The 16,490-nt window shown below is 42.2% G+C and overlaps 1 protein-coding gene across 1 annotated transcript in view; it reads left to right on the plus strand.

Annotated features, from left to right (window-relative positions):
• SLC1A3 (solute carrier family 1 member 3) overlaps window positions 1–16,490 on the plus strand; it is an 87,000-nt gene that overhangs the window by 12,677 nt on the left and 57,833 nt on the right. The window contains exon 3 of the mRNA XM_062211981.1: window positions 10,585–10,722. Coding sequence (XP_062067965.1) covers window positions 10,585–10,722 — 138 coding nt within the window. The remainder of the gene's footprint in view (window positions 1–10,584; window positions 10,723–16,490) is intronic.

The raw sequence follows: 16,490 nt of genomic DNA on the forward strand, positions 1-16,490 counted from the left end.
GCTTGACTTGAAACGTGCTGACATCTTTGTTGGTGCATGGGGAGGTAAAGGCATCAGGGAGGAAATTGGGTCTCTTAAGGGACTGCCTATGACCAAAGTCGTCTTTCTGGTTCTTTGTGTGTCCTTAGATATCCTTTAAGGCAAATGAAGTGGTATTGATAGCAAAGCTGAGATTCAGTAAACTTCCCAGGGCTTTGTCCTGGTATTGTAGTGCTTTACCCAGGATGGTGGGTGAGCAAAGAGAAGGCACTTTTGCCAAGTGGCTTACAGTGTGGGTTTTGGGGTTTGGTATACTTGGAATTCCAAGGCCTCATTGGTTGAAGCAGTTCACAAGCCTATAATGATGGAATTTGAGTTTTTCAGATTCATTTCCTTATCTGCAAAAACCAGGAGCTCTGTGATCAGAAAGGGATCCAGTCTCTGTAAATCCAGGCACAGTAAGCGAGTTTCCTGTCCAAATGAAAGTACACTTGCTGTTGAGGCGAACTAAAGCAGGATTGAGGAGAAGCCAGCCTAGATCTGAAATGACTTTTCAGAAAGATCCAAGCATCTGGCAAAAATGGTGCCTAATAGAATTCTGTCAGATTTTAAAAAAAGAAAAAAACCTCATGGGTCTTTTCTGATTGTTTTATTTATGCAATAAATAATTCACATAGTTCAAAATTAAAAAGTATGGAAGAAGCAAAAGGGAAGTATCCCACCTGTCTTTGTCCCCCAGGATGTCAGTTTACCTTACCACCCTTGTCTTAAGTGACTTTATATATTTATTTTTACACTGGTAAATTAATCTTTCCTTTTCTTACACAAATAATAATAGCACAATGCATAGTCTGCTTCCCACGTTGCTTTCTTCCTTCTGTTACAATATGCCTTTTAAGCATATAATGGAGTTTCTCAGTCTCTTGTGGCTGCATTATATAAGGCTACCATGGTTTATTTAAGGAATTGCCAATTGATAGACACTGAGGCGATTTCCAATTTTTAAATATTATTTCAGAAACAGTATAATGAATAATCTTGTATGAAGTTACCTCACCCAGGTAAAGCATACAACCCTAGTTGTAACATTTGAGGTTAGATTTGGGTCTGTATCTACACTCTACTTGGTCACCAGTCACCAGGACCATTCAGGGCTCCGCTGGTGGAGCAAGCCAGGAGTAGGTATTTCCCACCTCCAGCAACAGGAAATACCAGTGGACAAAAGGGTGAAGCAGGCCAGAGCCCAAATCTCTGAAGGCTGTTGGAGCAGGGAGTGAGGGAGAGTTGGGAGTGTACCTCCAAAACTCTCACCAGAAAATTCTCACCAGAAAATGCCCGGAAGTTTGGGCTGAAACAAAAGACCAGGGGCTGGCAGGACTCTGGAGCAGGTAAATTCACCGTTATGCCCTTTCCCTCTTTGAAAACTAACCTAAAGGAACACTTTGTCCACTAGCTTTGCCAGACGGCTGTGATACAAGCCCATGACTTCTCCAAGTTGGGCCCAGACCTGAAGTAGAAACTTTCATTCTATCCCTTAATGATTATTTATTGCACACCTTCCACAAAAGTGATAATGAACAAAATTGATAGTTTCTCACTCATTGAATGCTTTCTTGTACATTTTTAAGGAGTCTAAACTTTATTGGAAGAAACAATGAACTTAGGAAGCAGCTAAGGTTTATAATGCTTTTGGTTTGCTTGGTTTTTTAAATTTATTTTCATTTTATTTGAAAGGTAGAGACACAGAGAGACCTCAGTCTTAAATATGCTGGTTGACTTCCCAAGTGCCCACAACAGCCAGAGGTGGGCCAGGCTGAAGTCAGAAGCCCAGAACTCAGTCTGGTTCTCCTATATGGGTGACAGGGACCTAAGTACCTGAGTCCTCATTTCTGCTCCCCAGAGTTTGCATTGGAGGAAGAAGCAGGGCTTGAAACAGGCACCTGGGCACTCCGGTATGGGATGCTGACATCCCAAGTATAACCACTGCAACAAATGCCCAGCCCCACCTGGTTCTCTTAAGCCCGGAGCATTCTGCTGAGACTTAAAATTCAAGATGATCTTATATGCTGCCTATTCTAATCTCTCCCATCTTACAGCTGACAAAGACAAAAGAGGCCAGAAGAGATTATATGATTTCAAGATAAAGGAATAGCCAGAAACCCCATTCTGCCATGTAACTCACTAAAACATAACCTTGGCCAGTTGGCTGATTCTTTGTAAACTGTAATTTTTTTTTAAGATTTATTTTATTATGGGCCCCGGGTTCTAGTCTTGGTTGCTCCTCTTCCAGTCCCACTCTCTGCTGTGGCCCAGAAAGGCAGTGGAGGATGGCCCAAGTGCTTGGGCCCTGCACCCGTGTGGGAGACCAGGAAGAGGCACCTGGCTCCTGGCTTCGGATCGGCATAGCTCTGGCTGTAGCGGCCATTTCGGGGGTGAACCAACGGAGGGAGGACCTTTCTCTCTGTCTCTCCCTCCCACTGTCTGTAACTCTACCTGACAAATTAAAAAAAAAATTTTTTTTAAAGATTTATTTTATTTATTTGAAGGGCAGAGTTAGAGGGAGTGAGAGAAGTGTCTTCCATCTGCTTGTTCAGCCCGCAAATGGCTGCAACAGTCAAAACCAGGAACCAGTAGCTTCATCCAGGTCTCCCATGTGGTTGCAAGTCCTTGGGTCATCTTCTGGTCCTTCCCCAGGCAGCTGGATCAGAAGTGGAGCAGCCAGGACAAAAAAAAAACCAAAAAAACAGTGCCCATATGGGATGCTCCTAGACTGCAATCTCTTGATTAATGAGAAAGTGATATTAAATCCTATGGGGTTGATGTGAAAAATCATTTACATAAAGAATATTTTAGCCTAATTTACTGGCAGAATTAGGACCAGAGTGTATGTTTTTGTAAAAGGAGACAATAAACAAGTATAATACAGTGGAGAATTGTGTTTTGGGAGGTGATAGCCAGCTTTGTTTCAACAGCTCTTAAGGCAGAAGAAAGTTCAGGGTAGGCCTTATTAAGAAGGTGATCTGGATTAGCTTCCTGCCAGTGTGTTTAGGAAGGCACAGCATGATGGCCCAAGTACTTTGATCCCTGCACCCATGCAGGAGACCCAGAAGAAGCTCCTGGCTCCTTGCTTCGGTCTGGTCCAGCTCCGGCTGTTGTGGCCGTTTGGGGAGTAAACCAGTGGATAGAAGATCTCTAACTCTGCCTTTCAAATAAAAAATCTTAAAAAAAAAAATATAGAAAAAATAATTGAGGCACAGGAGGCAAAACACTTATCCAGGGTCACAAGAAGACTTAAACAGAGCCGGACTAGAATTGCACATCATTCATTCACCAAATACCTATGGAGCACCTTCACTGTGAGTGTATTTATACCACACCAGAAGCAGCTTTGCATGTGCGATAGACCACTAACTTCCATATCTCGTTTGTTAAGTTGGGTGGGGCTTGGGACTGACTTCTAACCAGTAGTCTGGCAAAGTTGATGGGACGTCGGGCCTGTGAGGATGTTACCTTGTACCTCTGATTGTTGTTTCTTAGAGACGAATGAGTACTATTTTTCTTGGTTTGTTTTCTTACATAAATGAAAAGATCCTCATTGGGAAACAGTAGCATTTTGTTACATAAAACCAATGGTGTGCTATCAACAACCCTTTTTAGAGCTGTTATTCTCCTCGTGCTGGCTCTCATACAAGTGGTCTCTTGCTGGCTAGAGCTCTTGAGACCCGTCTTTTTCTGGGTAGGAGTTGGAATGGCCTCTGGCCGGTGTGACTATAGATGCTCGTTGGCTCACCTTGGTTGGGTACTCTGCTTTCATTATGTTTGGCTTCACAATGTGAGGTTGTCATCTCAAGATCATGCCTCTGTTACATGTAGATTTTCTTCTTCCGGCATCTGCACTCCTGTGGAGTACCGCCTCATTTTACAGGATCCTGGATGGTGAGTGATAATTCTAGGAGACTTTGATCTACCAACATGGTTATAACAGATTCTGTAGATAAAGAGGAATGACAGGCCGGCGCCGTAATCCTCTGCCTGCGGCGGTGGCACACCGGGTTCTAGTCCCGGTCAGGGCGCCGGATTCTGTCCCGATTGCTCCTCTTCCAGGCCAGCTCTCTGCCTGGGAGTGCAGTGGAGGATGGCCCAAGTGCTTGGGCCCTGCACCCCATGGGAGACCAGGAGAAGCACCTGTCTCCTGGCTTTGGATCAGCGCGGCAGCCACTGGGGGTGAACCAACAGAAAAGGAAGACCTTTCTCTCTCTCTCTCTCTCTCACTGTCCACTCTGCCTGTCAAAAAAAAAAGGAATGACAGCTAAATTTTACTATTTCAATTTCTAACATTTGCAAATGTTAAATTGGATGACTTGGTCTAAATTTTACTTCAAATTATGCCACATACTTTCACTTTTGACTATTTTCTGGCATCTTGATGTTTTCATTGATTTTTATCAGGTTAAATATGAACCAAATACCTAAAATAGGCCTTTAGCTTTTTACTTGTGTTTTTGGCCTTACAAAGCAAGCCAGAGATATATTCTTTCTGAGGCTCTGTGTACAGTACACTGTGTCTTGGTTTAGAAAGGGAGATGATATTTAATCTTCCAAAGAAGTGTTTGTTGGAGTCCCCAGGGGAACCAACCCCTGCGTGACTCCCTTCTTGAGCCATTTTCACATTGGAAGAGAGCAAGTATTTAAACAAAAACGCATCTTTGTTCAAAGCATTCTACCAGCAGAGTTAATTTTGATTACCTGGAGACATCTTAATAGAAATGTTCCTAGATGCTGAAACTTGGCTAAAATACTAAAGCAGGAATGCTGTAAGATTATGGACTGAGAGAGAACCATCTGAATATCGTTCATGACATTCACCTGTTGCATATTGTCACTGAGATGCCAACTCGGCAAAGTTTGTTTCAGCTCTAATAAATCCTGCTGGGAGGTTTTTCTGATTTTTAGTGTTTTGCAGAGCTCTCAATATTAGATGATCTGTTCTTTGGCGCTGAGGATCTGGGGCCAGAAAGCTTTTGATGAGCTCTGGGGCTGTCAGTGTGCTTCCAATAAGTGCCCGCTCACAGGTGGGAAGGGCAGAGAGGGCTCGGGGAAGTCTGTACACCAGGCTGAGAATGTATTTTGGGGAAGGCTGTTTCCAGGCTGGGGTAGAATGCCATCAGCAACCTGAATTGCTTACCCAAAAAGCAGTTTTTGCATCAGAGCATTTGCCCTTGATTCGATGCTGGTAGCTGGCTGACCCCACCGTTGACCTCACCTCTGACACTGCTGGTCAGAGCAGAAAGCTGAAGAAAAATGGTTTTTGTTGATTTGTTCAGCACATGGGTTGGAAAAAGCTAGATTTTGACCTCATTAAGCAAAACCAACAAAACCTTTCCCCAGCTTAAGTTCTAGATTTCGTTAACCTAACTCAAAACAAAATGAAAAGGTAGACAAAATAGTGTGTGCCGCCCGAGGCGCCATGAATTCGTAGTGTTTTGACAACCGAGAGGCTGTGAGTTCGGGGGAGGGGGTGAGAAGTCTGGACTCTGGAGCTGGGCAGCCTGGGTGCTAAGCCCACCTCAGCCCCTCGCCATGGCCCAGGGCAAGCAGCTGGCTCCTTCCAAAGCCTCCTGGGGCCCCCTCCACGCCGGCTCTACGGTTTCGGAAATTTACTTACCCACAGAATGACTCTAATTCTTCTTCATCTATGAGGTGTGGATAACTACAGCCCAAGTAGATCTGAGGACTTGTCAACGACCATGCACCCCATGGCTGTATTGAGAACCCTGAACCATGTGCTCATTCAGTGCTCTTCCCACGTCTGTTACTGGTGGTTTGCAATGATTAAACTGTGCAGCAGAGGGAATATGCAGGCTATTTAAAATAAACTTTGTACGTTTAGTTAAATCATTCCATAAATGCGGAACTGGTGTAGCCATTTTAAACAGTGACCTAATGATAATATTTTGACTTCAACAAGTAAGAAGACCTATGAAGGGTTCCAAGATGTTCTGGGTGCCTCCAAGGCTTCTCTAAGAGATCCAAGGTTATTACACAAGGATATATACAATGTAGGAGTTAGTGATGCTGAAGACTCGGGACCTGAGCTCACGTAAGAACCTTCCTTGGACCCAGGCTACAAGGATATGTGTTTGAGACATTAAAAGTGTAATAGAAAGATCACTGGGTTTTGTTCATAATTGCCCACATCAGCTACTAATTATCTCTGACACAATAATGGCAGGTGCAGTGGTTAAGTCGCTGCCTAAGATACCTGCATTCCATATCAGAGTGCCAGGTTTGAGTCCTGGCTACTCTGCTTCTGATCCCGCTTCCTGCTAATGCACTTGGGAGGCAGAAGATGATGTCTCACGTACTATAGTTTCTGTCACCCATGTGGGGAGATCTGGATAGAGTTTCTGGATCCTGTTTAGGCCTGACCCAGCTCTGGCTATTCTGGGCATTTGGGGAATGAACCAGAGGATAGAATCTCTCTCTCATATTTTACCTTTCAAGTAGATAAAAATAAGTAAACATTTAAAAAGAAAAGAAATCGCTTGACCACCCAGCTGTTAACAGTTGGGTGATCTATTTGGCGGATTGGAGCATTAACAGATATTTTTCACACAGTGCCCAGAATCCATTTACTAAGCTGGCTGGCTTTTCCCTCTTAACTGAAATGAAAATTGTTTACAATAAGTAATGCAGATTTAATGGACAAGAGGAGAGAAGGCAGTAGACACCCAAGAAGAAAAAGAGTTAGTGTAGCTGTACAGAGGAGTAGAATCAGTGTTGGCACAAGCAGACTTTGGGAGATGAGAGATCAAGTGCATTTAGTATTTAGAGTAATTTCTTCCTTTATCCACACTAGTTTATCTCTTGTTCTAGGACCTAGGTCATTAGTAGAGCAGCCAATTCTATCAGTCATTTGTAAGTCATAAAGTAAATAGATATTTTGGACTAACCAGCATTCTACATACTCTTAGTGGTGTTTGCAAGTAAATGCATTTTTTAATGTCTATTTTCATTTATTTGAAAGGTAGAGAAAGATCTACCATCTACAGGTTCATTCCCTAAATGCCTACAACAGCTAGGGCTAGCCCAGTCCAAAGCCAGCAACTCAATCCTGGTCTCCTACATGGAGAAACTACAAAGTACAGAAACTCAAGTGCGTCTGCTGCCTGCCTCCGAATGTGCACATTAGCAGGGAGCTGAATTGGAAGCAGAGACGAACTTGAAGTCAGGTACTCTGAAATGTGGTGGCTTAGCCTGCTGCACCACAATGCCTGCCCCAGTAAACACATTCCTAATAACAATCAGCCAATTGAGCATAAACTTGTAGAAGCAAGACTAGTTTTAAATTGTTATGTGGGAATACCTAACAACTTGATATGTTCAAGTTCCAGATAGTGAAAATGAACTTCCCGTGTTTACTGTGCACATTTTTGTAGTAAGTTTAATAATGGGAAATGTCTAAATGTATCTAAATAAAATCCCAAAACACGTACTTTCAGTAAAATTGCATTTGATTGGAAGTAAAGTAAATTATTTATCAAACATTTAACTTGTTATCAATTCCTGTGTTATGGATGCTGCTGTGTTGAATCACTCATGTTGAAAATCAATATTAAATATAAGCCTTACTCCAAATCAAGGAAAATTCAAGGTCAGGTATTTTCAAAGAAAACAAGCAAAGACTCAAGAAAAAGGAATTAAATGTTTATTAAACTTGGAAGGGGGAAGAAATTAAAGCTTTTAACTCAAATAAATCATGTAATAAAAATATGATTTTGCAAAAATGCAAAACCTTTGCATTTTAAAGTAATAGGGCATGCAAATTAGAAAAATAATTTTAGCAAATTATATACCTAGGCAAAGTATAATTATTTTATAAAGAACTTATACCAAACACAAACACATATATACATGAGCTCTTAAATGATTAAGATCCAGTAGATGCTTGGAAAAAATACAATTAGAAATTATCCCCATCATTAGATATTGTTTTCTTTGGTATTTACTTAATATCTATTGTTGACTCATGATGTAAGTGAAACCTTCTTTTAACAATGTCTTTATGATAAATAATACTGTGCTCCTGAGAGTATAGAAAATAAAGCCTCATTTACTCACAGAGCATTAAGCTGCTGGACCAAAGCTTTGGGAAACTCATTTGATAACACTGATCGAGGTAGTCAGATTCTTGGAGGCACTGGTTCCCTTCCTCTTAAACCAAAAAATGTAAATTACCCTGCATGCACCCATCATCATGTTCTTCCTAGAAGTGAAAAATGCAAGCAATCTGAGTGTTCAACAATTTTAAAAAATCCTGATACAGCTATTGGATTTGATATCATGAGATTGAAAAGTGATGTTTATGGTGATTTTATGTAGAAAAGCAAATTTTGGGCCGGCGCTGCGGCTCAACAGGCTAATCCTCCGCCTTGCGGCGCCGGCACACCGGGTTCTAGTCCCGGTCGGGGCGCCGGATTCTGTCCCGGTTGCCCCTCTTCCAAGGCCAGCTCTCTGCTGTGGCCCGGGAGTGCAGTGGAGGATGGCCCAAGTTCTTGGGCCCTGCACCCCATGGGAGACCAGGGGTGAACCAACAGCAAAGGAAGACCTTTCTCTCTGTCTCTCTCTCACTGTCCATTCTGCCTGTCGAAATAAATAAGTCTTTATTTAAAAAAAAAAAAAAGAAAAAAGCAAATTTTGTGTGATTGTCATGTATTTAACAATGTATTGGAGCATTCTGGAAAGAAACTGATGGGCTAAGGTGGCTGTCTGTGCTACAGAAAGCAGGCTATACATAAGGGAGTTATCAGCAAGCAGGGATCTAAGTTGAAACTGCCTGGGTTTGTATCCTAGCTCTGCCACTTAAAACTGAACCCAAAGTCAAATATACTTCAGTTCACTGTGATTAGGTCTCTCCAACAGTAAAATAATACCCACCTCCTGGGATTCCTATGAGGATCGGACTTGCTAACACAAATAACTCGCTGACAATAGTACCCAGCATATATTAAGAGTCAGTAAGCAGTTACTATTTGCTATGTATTTAAGTGGTAGAGCCATTATGGGCAAAATTTTTGCTTCCCATTCTTCTTTCTTTTCCAGATCGCCTTTTCTCTCTTGAGCATATTACTGCTACTGTGGGGGTAGGAGGTCAGGGTGGGGGATCAGTATTTCCCTGAAGGCTCTGAGATCTTGACCAGTTGGATTTGCTAGTTAGAGAGACTCAGATTCACTTTAGAGTGTCACAGACTGCAGTTACTTCCAAAACATTGTGGATAAAATGGAATTAATAAAAATAAATAAAAATTAAAAGTTAAGGTTTTTTTGGTGCAGAAAAATGGAAATCCATGCATAGTTTTTCATAATACTGATTATCCATGAACTTCTTAAAGACCTCACATTTATAGTCAAAAAAAAAAAAAAAAACCTTCATGGATTGCTGAGACCTAAGAATTGAAATTGAAGCTGTAATGGCAATGAAATTAGCTTTGTGTTCTATTTCATAAAGGGAAAAAGCCCATTTCATAAAAAGTTATTTCAATTTCTGCTAAAGGCGGCTTGTCTTCTTTGGAAAAATGTGTCTACCCTCTATACTTCCTCTTCCTCCATCTCTAGCTTTGGTTACCTCAGTACTGGGCATTTTCTCTTACATGGGATTTTTTTCTTTTCATGGAATCACATTTTAGTAATAATAGGGCAAACTTTTGCAAATATTGACACAATTGGAATAAGTAAACTTTCTTGGAACTAGGAAAATTTAGAATGAGGAGAGGGAATCCAGTCAATAACCTTTTTTAATATCTGCACATGTCAACAGGTGTCAAGCACAATTAGATTGACATATAAAATTATTCTGAATATATACTTCAAAGTTTCAGGAGCAGAAGGAAAATTAAGGAGAAAATTGTTTTCTCTTTCCTCTATTTTCCCCAGGTTTTCAGGGAAAGCTTTTGGGAGAAAAATCTCTGCTCATTTTGGAGTCTTCTCTTGCCAGCAACTAACAAGTCTGTACAATATGTTGCCAAGGCAATGTCAAGACCGTGTAGACAGGGCGAGAAAATGTGGTGTGCAGACAGGGAGATGATGAAAATGGATTAACAATGGGAACAAGAGGGGTTTTTTTTCTAATTGGAATGAGACTAACATCACACTAGCCTTTATAATGGTTATGCTAGCAGTTCTAACATCAGTTGTTATGAGGGAATTTATTATAATAAGGCCTCCCTCCCCCCCGACATCACCTTGTTCATGAGTGATTTGTTTCTTAATTTTGTCCAGTTCTTGGCAACTCTGTGTACTGAGCCATATCAAAATGAGTATCACTACATTCAAGTTGCACGAAGAAATTTTTCATTTGCTCAAACCAGAAACGTTTTTCTATGAGTTTGAATTGGAACCGCGGATTTAGCCGGGTCTTTCCAGATAATGACTACAGAGATAAATGTACCCCTTGAACCCAAAGCTATACAAATATTTGCTGCTTGAATAAATTTGTTCTTGTCAGACATGAACAGCCACCAGCTAAACACTTATTTATCTAGGACTGTTGCTTCGATTTCTAAAAAAGACTGAATTTATCTTCCTTCCTTCTTTTCACACCTTCAGGTACAATCCTTGGATTTAGCCTCCGACCATACAAAATGAGCTATCGGGAGGTGAAGTACTTCTCCTTTCCCGGGGAGCTTCTGATGCGGATGTTGCAAATGCTGGTCTTGCCACTCATCATCTCCAGTCTTGTCACAGGTACCCCGCGCAGTTGTTTGGAGAGTGCTTATTGCAAAAGATTGCTTAGAAAAGTTAAATGCTTTACTTTTTCTGCTGGATGCATGCTCTGTTCTAGAAAAAAAAAAAATTAATGTCCCTTGAAAATGATGGAAAGGAGGCTTTAGTAATGCATGAATGATTATAACGCTCGTGTTTTACCAATCACAAGAGGAAATGGATTTAAACAGCCATGTAATCTGGTCCGCCTCGCCATGAAAGAGGTGCCCCGCTAAACACCACACGACCAGCCCTCTCTGACCACAGCGATATAGTTGACAATAGCGTACAACAGGTCTGTTTTCTCACCCTCTTATCCCACCCAGATAACATCTGGTTGGACAGCCTATTAGCTATTGATGCAAGAATGCTTGTTCTCAGAGCCACCAGGACTTGAGCGGGAGCCTTCCTGGAAGCCTCATCGAGAGGTAATGCCCACAACACACTCACCAACTCTGCTGTCACCAACACTGAGCCTTTCCTGGTGCACCCGCATGATTCCGTTTCCTTCTCCAGTTGCCCCCCAACCCCATTGCCTCTTATGCTGGTGGGAGAAGGGGGAGGGGCGGGGCATTTTGCAATCTGGATATTTTGTCAATCGACACTTAGTTGTTTAACAAGCAGAAGCTTGGCAGGTCAGGATTCTACTTTCTATGTCCGTAAGATGTCCGTTTATCCCTGCATGGCAAAAAAAAAAAAAAAAAGAGTGATTTGCATATGTGATTGGTGAACACAGATGGAGCCAAGAAGTTGCAGAAAAATGTTCCCGTCCTTTCCTTCCTGCCTACTCTTGTTTCCCCACAGCACATCTCTGACTTGGAGAAGGACTTCCATAGACAGTGCCCCAGAAGGATGGTTTCTGGGTTTGTAGCTAAAGCCCAGAACTCAGGTACTACTGACCCTGTTCTCTTCCATGTTGGCTCACCCACCTCCACTTCGGCAGACCATTCTGCCTCCAAGTGAGCTGGCTCTGAGCATCTCTCCGCCTTCCAGGGAGTTCTCAAGGATCTTGATAATCTTTCAGAATCTCTGTGGAATGAGAATTTCATAGTACAACTTAGAAGTCATGGGGTAACGTTCTGGCTACTACTTGCCTCGGAGGGCTGGCCGTTGCTTGGATAAGAACTATGTCGGATTTTTCCTCAGTGCCTTGTAGATTCCTGCTGGCCCTCACTTGTCCAGGGCCTGAAACAAGTGGTTGCATGTACATGTGCTCCCTTTGGAGAACGAACTGCCCTGACAACACTCATGTGGACCAGCTGATTTCGATTACTTGTTTGTGCGTCTAGGCTGTTCTATTGCTGACTAGGGGTGGGCACAGTAGCCACAGTTCTTACCACAGAAGTTGTATTAAATACTGACATGAGGGTACATTCTCATTTTTCTTATTCATTTTTCTGGGAAACCAGGTCTTTGCAGGAAGCACTTCTAGGATAAAACTGATATCCACCATTTATTTGGTAGAGTAGGGGTTTCCTCTTCATCACTCCTAGGGGTAAGGCATTTGAAATAAAAACCTACTATCTTCCTGGATGCAGACGGAGAGGTCCTGGACCCATGTACATGGTCTCTTCACAAGTAGAACTAATGTTTAGAGGATTTACTTTCTTGTACTTGTGCTGAACCTACTATGTTATTCTTTAGAAGAGGGAAGAAAAAGTGTTACTTCTCCTTAATAGAGTACCAGTGGACAGCTAGTTCCTTGAAGTAGAATTTCTTCATGTTTTTAATACTTTATCATCAACTTTATTGAAGGAATAAGAGCTTTGGTTGGAAACTTTGCAGAAAAAATGACTATGATACAATCCCTTTACATAGTTAAAAAGGAATTTTTGAGCAAACCTTAGAGAAATGCTCAACATTCCTAATATTGTTAAGACAAAAGGAATTATAAGCTTCAAACAATCAATATAAAATGAACTATTAAAATGCAACTTAATTGCAAGTTGGAGTGCTGCCATGTGGGACCATTAAGAAATCTTAGCTCTTGTCCAGGACTGTGTTAAGACAAGGAGCCTGAGGGGCATAGTTTAGTCTGCCAAAAATCTTTTTAAGGTGTTAGCCTCTACAGTGTAATTTCCAAGCTACATAGTAATTTAGATACTTAGGATCAGTTAGAGTGAATGATTGATTCAAGAAGAATTTCCTTCCTGGTTTTCAATACAGCCATCCTAAACCAAAGGGCAGGGGATGCAACCCCCGGGGGATGGGGGGGGAGCTTCTGAAAATTACCCTGGAGGATTCCCGGGTATGTTGGGCCATGTCATTGGACAATATGTTGCTTAGATGGGGAACAAACTCGGACTCCCTTATTTTAGAATAGAAAAGCAATTTCAAATGCCTCCAGTGGTCAAGCACATGATGTATGTATATTCATAAAGCTGTCCTTCCTGGTAATTTTTGTCTTTCTACTTTCATGGAGTCATGGCTACAGAGAACTATTTCTTTTCAACAAGAGAAGTTACAGGGACAAGTGTGATGATAAATGGGGATTAATCCTCGACTCCAAATTCAGGGGGAAAAGGGAAGGCAAGGAGACAACTGGGGCCTGGAGAGTGTGAGGTTCTTCACACAGTTGTTGCCGTGTGTCAACAGGGCCAGGTCTTCCTGTTTGCCAAGAGAATCCAGGAATCCAATTTTTTCAAAGAACCTTTAGATTTTTAAATGTCGATCCAATTCACAAAACGCCACAAGCACGTCTGGCGGTCTGATCCACTCCTTGAGCCACCAATATCAGAATTCGGGTTTTAATGTCAATGCTAGCACTAATAAGCAATGCACTGCTGAACTCGTGCACCAAACCTGCTCTCACTGGATTTCAATTGTTGCCTAACTCAACCGTAGGCTGTCCCACGCCAAAGCTAATAACATAATGGTGTCATGTTTATTGCTAGCTAATAACATAATGGTGTCATGTTTATTGTTAGCTAAAAAACAGCTACTGGAAAGCCTCTCCATCTTCTGGGTTATAATTACATTGTCCAGTAGCTGCCCTGATCTTTTCAGCACCTGATTGAGACACCGGACTAAGAACTCAGAGGTCATGCTTACATGGAAAGCATTCCCAGTGGGAAAATGCTCCCAAGACTCAGTACTCCAATGTTCAAAATCCCCGGGCTCTGTGTAGATAGAAATTGAAGTGCACTATATCACACACATTTCTTAATCCAGGCACTTTGTCTTGAAAGATTCTAGGAAATATTCTATATATTTAATTGTACTAAAGGTACATTTTATACTTGAATATGTGTGTTTATGAGTTGTCAATCTAATGCCCCCATAAGCCACAGTCTCCTTTTCCTGAATCTGAAATTCCAATCTTTTCAAACATCTTTGATGTGTACTAACATTCCAGAAACTGCCTGAGAGAAGCTGGGAGAAAGCCCACTGGCTAGATTTTTTTTATTCAGGTACCTACTTTTTTGAACAAGAAGAATATGTCTGTGCCAACATACCACACAATAAAATAGAGTTGGCAACGATTTCTATTGACTTGGTCAAGAGAGGCTGCCAAAGTAGATATTTCATGCCAGAAGTATGAGTTGGTTTGGCTGGCTCACCCTGACTAAATTCACTAGGTAATAATTAAGTGCCATATCTAGTTGTGCTGTGTGGGCATACCTACCAGCTCCTCCTTGCACATCTTCTTGGACACCTAGAACTTTCTTCTGTTCTCATTCTAAGTGTGCATTCCCTCAATCCCTCACCTGGGAAGACATGTCTGGTGTCACCCCCGTTCTCTGGAGATGGGGAGCTTCTGACAGACAACTGTGGAGTTGGGCAAATCTCAACTAGAAGAGGTGAGTCGGGGGTAGCCACAGCCACAGCAAAAGCTGCAGCAGTGTTTGGGGCCTCTGGTCCAGCTCGTGGAGGGAGGATTAGGAAATGAATGAAGTTTATTATTTACATTCACTCAACTTATTCATAGCTATTTATTGAGCTCTTCCTATGTCAGACACCAAACCCTAGACACTGGGAATACTTAAATGCAAAGCTACATCCCTCCTCCCCCCAGGAAATTGTATGGGGGCTATGGAGGAGAGAAATTCCCCACATCCCTCACTTTGTACAATATATGGAAGCAAAGTCCCTTCCAGTTCCAGCTAAAAGGGAAATAAGCCTGATTCTCTGCTGTCCTAATAAGAAAGAGAATTTCATGTTTAAGAACATTTTATCACAAATCTGATTTTTGGAGAGCCAGGGCTGTTTATCCCAAAGAATTTTCTAACTTGGGTACCATCCCTATTTTCATCTATGTAAAATTTTCTTTAAATCACTTTTCTTTCAATGCCTCAAGTCATTACTAAAAATGGAAATCTGCTTGTCTTGTGAAGAAAATAAACTAGTACCGGGAAATTTGAAATTGATACAATTGCCTAATAAAGGCTGAAAGCCTGAGACCCACACCCTATCCCTCACTTTCATGTTTGTTTTTTTTTTGTTTTTGTTTTTGTTTTTGTTTTGACAGGCAGAGTGGATAGTGAGAGAAAGAGAGACAGAGAGAAAGGTCTTCCTTTTGCCATTGGTTCACCCTCCAATGGCTGCCACGGCCAGCGCGCTGCAGCCGGTGCACCGCGCTGATCCGAAGGCAGGAGCCAGGTACTTCTGGTCTCCCATGGGGTGCAGGGCCCAAGCACTCGGGCCATCCTCTACTGCACTCCCGGGCCATAGCAGAGAGCTGGCCTGGAAGAGGGGCAACCGGGACAGAATCCGGCGCCCCGATCGGGACTAGAACCCGGTGTGCCGGCGCCGCAAGGCGGAGGATTAGCCTGTTGAACCACGGCACCGGCCTATGTTTGTTTCTTTTTTTAAAAGAGGGACAATTAGCCAATATTAACAAGGCTTTAAATATGTTTTTTCCAAAATGAGACTTTGTCTTCCTTTAATCCAAAGAATTGAAAAGAATGACACATGCTTTAATATGATGGTAACATGGGGGAGCTCAGTAGGGAGTTAGGAATAAATGAAGCTGGAAGAAGTTTTCATAATTTCTGTGCAGCACTGCATTATAACTTCACCCCCTTACATGTTAATCCAGTATGCCCACTTTCCCATAATGCACCTGTGTCTCCTGGGACCAGGACGGAGGATACACTATTATGGCCACGTGGAAGCTAAGCTCCACGTGGAGGTGCCACGAGCCTCACACAGAGCCTTACACACACTAAACTTCACCATGTTTGTATATTCAAGTAGAGCACGACCCTGTATCTCATTAAAGGGACTGATACACGCGGGAACAGCCTTCCCTTTTGCTTCCTGGCTTCTGGGCCTCGCTTATGAGCCCTTTCCTGGCTTCCTCCCATGCGCTCTCCTCATGGCCAACTCTCTCATGATGAGAATCCCTCTGTGTGGGGGTGCCCACACTTGTGTGTGCCTGGATATTCACTCCCTTTTAAATAAATCCTACTCTCTATGCACTGTATTTATGCCTCTGCTTTGAATCCTTAGCTTTGTGAAGGCTAGAACTAGGACTCTAAATCAAGATCCATTTGCCCGTAACAATGGAAGCAGTTTCATAGCACCAGAACCCCTGGACTTAGGTCGCTGTGGGAAACCATCCCTGCAGTGTCCCTTCCAAGTGATCCACCAGCTTCCTCCTGGACGTCACCAAGGACAGGAGATCCTTAGAACCCATCTGTCCTTGAAAAACTCTACCAAGTCTCTCTTCTACCCAAAATAATTTGAAAACAGAAATGATTGTCTTACCTGATAACAAAAGTAAAAGCAGTAAATGTTACATCTCAAAG

This window comes from Lepus europaeus, chromosome 15 (assembly GCF_033115175.1).
Source record: "Lepus europaeus isolate LE1 chromosome 15, mLepTim1.pri, whole genome shotgun sequence".
Classification (NCBI taxonomy): domain Eukaryota; kingdom Metazoa; phylum Chordata; class Mammalia; order Lagomorpha; family Leporidae; genus Lepus; species Lepus europaeus.